This window comes from Bos javanicus, chromosome 3, assembly GCF_032452875.1.
Source record: "Bos javanicus breed banteng chromosome 3, ARS-OSU_banteng_1.0, whole genome shotgun sequence".
Lineage (NCBI taxonomy): Eukaryota > Metazoa > Chordata > Mammalia > Artiodactyla > Bovidae > Bos > Bos javanicus.
The window spans coordinates 17,294,068-17,300,067 of NC_083870.1; the positions used below are offsets into that span (position 1 = coordinate 17,294,068).

Below are 6,000 nucleotides of genomic sequence, written 5' to 3' on the forward strand. Positions count from 1 at the left end.
AAAATCCCATGGATGGAGGAGCCTGGTGGGCTGCAATCCATGGGGTTGCTAAGAGTCGAACACGACTGAGCAACTTCACTTTCACTTTTCACTTTCATGCATTGGAGAAGGAAATGGCAACCCACTCCAGTGTTCTTGCCTGGAGAATCCCAGGGACGGGGGAGCCTGGTGGGCTGCCGTCTATGGGGTCGCACAGAGTCGGACACGACTGAAGTGACTTAGCATAGCATAGCATAGCTGCTTCCCTGGTGGCTCAGATGGTAAAGCATCTGTCTACAATGTGGGAGACCCAGGTTCAATCCCTGGGTCGGGAAGATCCCTGGAGAAGGAAATGGCAGCCCACTCCAGTCCTATTGCCTGGAAAATCCCATGGATGGAGTAGCGTGGTAGGCTACAGTCCATGGGGTCACAAAGAGTCAGACACGACTGAGCGACTCCACTTTCTTTCTTCCTGGAACAGAAAGGTGAGGGAAGGCAAGGTCAGGGAAGTGTTCTCCTGTCCAGACAGTACCTTTGGATTTCTCTAACGGCAAAGTCTATAATCCTTTTATAAAGAACACACTGACCTAACAGAAGAGTGGAGACTTTTTGAAGGATGCTTTCAGAGACTGAAGATAAGATGTTTGGGGTTAGATACTATCTAATATCTTGGACTTAGCATCTGAAAAACAACAACAAGTCCTATCAGAAACAACTGCACAGAATTTTAAATCTTAGGGTGGGTGTCTAGTAACCCAGATGGCATATTTGTGCATGTGAATCAAAGGAGCCCTAGTGGAGCTGGATTTTAGTCCCTACTTGTCCCCAAGCCCAGAACAGCTATGTGCAGGGACCCTGCCTTAGATGGGTTTACCACTGCTTGATATGTACTCCTGGGCTGACTGCCTCTCCTCTCTCCAATCCCTGATAGTAACACCGTTTTCAAGACAGGAGGAAACTTTTCCTCCAACACCTATTGCCCATCAGGATGTGTTTTGCTGGGCCCGGCTATGCAGAATTATTTCCAGTAGGAGGAGGGAATGGTGGGATTTCTCACCAAGATCAGGAGCCCAGCAAGGGGAGTAGGTGGGTCCAGGTGTGGGTTCATGGTCTTTCCGGATGGCAGCTGAAGCCAAGGAAGTAGATGGGTTAGTCCTGGGACAGTGTGTCAAGTGAGAAGAGGGGGGTTAAGGCTGCATCCCAAGGAACCCCCTAGGTGCAGGGAAGGACACAGGAAGATGAGATGATGAGGAGCAGCCAGAGAAGAAGCAACTGGGAGGGTATGGTGCGACGGAAACTAAGAGTGTTTGAAGAGGCGGGGATTGGCAGGACCTCCTGAACAGAGAGGCCAGGGAAGGCAAGGTTGGGGAAGTGTTCTTTGTGTGACCTTAGTCGAGGGGAGGTGTAGGTCATCTGGGGGCAGCAGTTTCACTGGTGAGGTAGGGTTGCAGGGGTTGAAAGCTGTCACTCTTCCTAGTCTGTGAGCTACCTGCGACAGTGGTGCTGTGCTGAGGCCCATGGGCTCATGAGAGAGGATTGTTGTTAAGACTTTTGTCAAATCATTGGTAGGCTGAGATCAACCATGGTGGGAGATCAATGCCCATGAGAGCTGGCTGACCAGCATGACACTGGCAAGGACTCCTTTTTTGTTACAGTGTTTAAAACTTGATAAGCTAATCAATGTCTGATGAGTAGACAAGAATGAATGAATGAATGGAACAGTCTCAGAGTGCCTCTCTTTCATGCCCTTCTCCATCTCCCCTGGCTGTCCTCTAGCTTCCTTGTGGGCCAGGATGGCATCATCTATGAAGGAGTAGGCTGGAGTGTCCAAGGTTCCCACACCTCTGGCTACAATGACATTGCCCTGGGCCTCGCCTTTATGGGCACCTTCTCTGGTAAGTGGATGCTTCTGGCAGTAGTGGTCATTGTGTGGTATTTGAGGGAAAGCATCTGGCATGAAAGACAGTGGTGTCAGACACAGGTATCATTTTAGTGGCTGTGTGTGCTGGATTTAAATGGCAACCCACTCCAGTGTTCTTGCCTGGAGAATCCCAGGGACGGAGGAGCCTGGTGGGCTACCATCTCTGGGGTCACACAGAGTCGGACACGACTGAAGCGACTTAGCAGCAGCAGCAGCAGCAAGCAGTGCTGGACTTGCCCGCTTCAGATCTGATGTTGAACTAAGTTCAGTGTGAGAGGTGGCCTCTGAGACAGAATTCCACCCTAAATTTACATCTTTCACACCCAAGTAAATGCCTCTCTCTTCTGATATCCAAGACACATTAGACAAGGAAAGAAGATTTTTGTGTATGTTTCTGATAAATTTTTACCATGACATCCACGTGTGGACACTTGCCTTATTTGCCAAACACACAGACGAGCCCCGTATCTGCATCCAGAGTGCACGCTGAGAATTGCCATTGCTCAGAGATTTGATCGGAGTCTGTTTAAGCTCAGGGGCCTTTTGTGGAATCTCTGGGAAGAGAAGGCTATGTCCCTGGGGGCTAATACTAAATCGGGCTTTGGATAGGGGAAGGGGTGAGCCAGGAATATGCCTGGGGATGATGCTGGGAATGTGAAGGTGAAGAAAACACTCCATGGCTAATGCAGGGTTGCTCAACCACAGCATTATCAACATTTCAGGTCAGATAATTCATTGGGGCTGCCCTGTGCACTGTAGCATACTTAGCAACATCCGTGGCCTCTAACTACTGGATACCTACAACATCCCCCTCACTGTGACAACCAAAAGTGTTTCTAGAAATTGCCAAAGGTCCCCTGGGGGGTTAGACTGTCCCCTGTAGAACTACCAGGCTAAAGGCTTTGTACAGCCCCAGAATGATTGCATATTGTATCTCAGGCTCTGCTCTTCTGGCTCAGGAAGAACTTTGATGCTGAGGAATCTAAAGTCTTGACTTGGTTTCTATCTGTCTGCAAGGTGAAATGTACCAGTTTGGTGGTAAAGGTGGGTTAGGGGGATCTGGGAGTGTGTCCTGCCCTGGAACAAGCTTGGGAATCCTATAACTGATGAGTCTGCTGTGTTTTGCAGGTTCCCCGCCCAATGCCGCAGCGCTGGAGGCAGCCCAGAACCTGATCCGATGTTCCGTGGTCAAGGGGCACCTGGTCCCCCACTACCTGCTGGTGGGGCACAGTGATGTGACCAACGTTCTGTCTCCTGGGCGGGCTTTGTACAACATCATTAAGACTTGGCCTCATTTCAGACACTAGGGAGCCCCTTTTCCGCCCAAGACCATTCCCGTCCCCACCCCCATCCCCTTCCCCAACCCCACCTGCTGGTCCTCCCCTTCCTCTCCATTCTGATTCAACACCTGTATCCTCTCCTTGCTAGCCCCATCCTGTCCCTCCTGCCTCAGGTTAGTATGATCATTTCCTGCCAGCATCTCCCAGAGCCCCTTAAACCCTGTGGTTGGATGTTCCCAGCCCTCTGAGCCTGGGCCAGTCTCCCTCTTTTCTCACCTTCCTCTCCCTGCCACCTGTGTCTTCAGCCAGGTGAGCTTTCTTGTGCCCTGGTGCACACCCCTCTCCTGGTGTGCCTTCCCCTGCCGTCTGCCTGGCAGCCCCCAGCCTCATGAAGTGTGACCCAGGTCAATGTCCCAGCCCCTCCTCTCTGTTCACACTCTGCCTTGCCCAAATCTGGATGCAGCCCTTATTTCAGGGCAGTAATTGTTTATAGATATTCTCTCCACTGGGCTGTGAGGTTGTCCAGTTTCATTCATGTCTGTGTCTTCAGTTCTTCAGCAGTGTCTAGAATTCAGAAGATGAGACAGATATTTTTTGGAGAAATAGATGAATAAAGGGGAGTGGGCCAAGTCCCTGCTCCCCTTTCCAATTTGCTGGACATACCCTCTTTGGGCAAGATTTGCTGGACCTTGGGCAGTCCCTCATCCTGCCAGCACTCTCTCTGTTCCATTCTTTTCCAATCTGAGGCTCAGAATCGGCTCTGGTTGCTTGTCTCTAGGGTCCCATGTCCCCATCCTCCCATACCCCTGTGAGGACAGGACCATGCACTACTCCAGACCCAGGCCTAGGCTGTGTCCACACAGGCCACCCAGCACCTCCCCACACAGGAGATGCTCAGAGATAAAAATTTATAAACTAGCATTTCAGATCCAGCTAAAAATATCAAGAAAATCATGTAAGATAGGAAAGAAAAATTAACTACAAGTGTAAAATATGAGAAATTGGGTAATAGAACTCATGAGAGAGTAAGAAATATAATAACCATTTCATAAATGACCAGGTAAAATAAGGAAGATAAAAAGTAAATGCACATAACAGATAATACCTTAGAAGAAAACGAAAATCAAATAAAGGAAAAAAATTAAAAATCCAAAAGAAATAAAAAACGAGAGTAAAACAACTAGATGGAAAGTAACCAATATAGTTGATAAGCAAAGAAGTTACAAGGTATGTATAATTGAAGTTCCTAAACAAGAAAACGAAAATAAGGGAATAGGACAAATACAAAAACTGTAATTCTAGAAAACCTTCCTGAAAAAAAAGTTTTGAAAATTTGCTTTTACTTTGCTTTGTATTTTAAAAAAATGATTTAAAAAGATGAATTACAGGGTGCATTAAACTAACGGGTTTTCAATAAAAGATTTCCTTTGGGCATTCAGGATAAAAACCAAAAATGTGACAAATAAGAGAAAAATGTCATCAGACTTATGACAACATTTTCAGCTAGGGAAAAAAATGGAAGAATATATTTAAAATGTAAGGAAAAAATGTGATAATGTGATCCAAGGGTTTTATAGTCAATAAAATTGAGCTTCAAATACAAAGGTCACAGATACAGTCTCATCAACAAGTAAGAACTCTGGGAATAGAGTCTCATGAGCCCTTCCTTAAGAATCTACAAGATAATGACCTCAAACAACCAAAATAAGACATTAACATAATGACCAGAGATAAATATTAATGTATGTGTATTTGTAAATTAAGACTAAATGAAGATTATCAAAGTGAGAGTATAGTATGTAATGGTTGTGAGTGCTAACAATGCAGCAGATTATAGAACTGAAAAAAATGTGGAGGGAATGAGAAGAGTGTCTGAAAATTTGCTTTTAAGCTATTTTAGTAATTATATTGTTGGTGCTAATCTTTGTATTGTTTTTGCATGAAAGTTTACTGTGAGATGTGGGATCAAACAAATGAGTAAATATGTGATATTCTAATTCCATCATCCCCAGTGTTTTTGAAAGTAAGATTCTCAGGGTGGAAAAAGAAGAGGTTAAGTAATATACCAGAGCCCTGGATTTGAATTGAAAATACAAGGATAAACTCACGAGGTACTTATGAACTCATGAAGTGTTTCATCTTAACGTTTTTAACCACTGTCTGGTGAAAGGTCTGGAAACTGTGATCAATCCAGTAGCAATAAGTTAGCACCAGATTGTGAGCTGAAATTACAATATCCCAATAAAAGAAATCAAAAGTTCTTGGAGAAACAACTGATTTTGTGTCTGGGGATAGAAAATGTGCAAGATAAGTGTGAAACATTTTCTCATATCAGATAACAATGAAGCCAAAAAACATTTTCTCAGTTTGGGTCAAAAGGTCTTGGGAGATTGCTGCCTAATGGGAGAATTCCAATGTCTACTATCTACCCAATGGGACAAGCTGAGCTTTGAGAGCAACAATAATTTCTATGGGTCTGAGCTCATTAAATTTAAATTCATAAGTTCATAATGATACAAAATGCCTAACCAATCACCTTTGGAAAACCTGAATCCACTTATTTATTTGAAAAGCTGTAAAAAGGGGAAAGAAAAAAGCCCCCATTCTGCTCTTCCTATACAAAGAACACAAGTGAATAACCAAATGGTAGAGAAACTTCACCAAACTTCACCAGATGTTCACATGTCAAGTGTGAATTTCCTGGTGGTTGGTGAAAAGGCCCTCAAAGTAATGTCAGACACTAACCAGTTCCTGAGCCGTGTGTGTTTCCTTTAGTATTACCCTTATAACATGACACTTGTAAAGGATACTGTCGGGTGA

The 6,000-nt window shown here is 45.0% G+C and overlaps 1 protein-coding gene across 2 annotated transcripts in view; it reads left to right on the top strand.

The window, feature by feature from the left end:
* Positions 1-5,438, top strand: part of PGLYRP4 (peptidoglycan recognition protein 4) — a 26,365-nt gene extending 20,927 nt beyond the window's left edge. For both annotated transcript variants that reach the window (XM_061405928.1, XM_061405935.1), the window contains 2 exons: positions 1,756-1,874; positions 3,029-5,438. In XM_061405928.1, the coding sequence (XP_061261912.1) occupies positions 1,756-1,874; positions 3,029-3,207 (298 nt within the window). In that variant the 3' untranslated portion in view covers positions 3,208-5,438. The remainder of the gene's footprint in view (positions 1-1,755; positions 1,875-3,028) is intronic.
* The last annotated feature ends 562 nt before the right edge of the window (positions 5,439-6,000 follow it).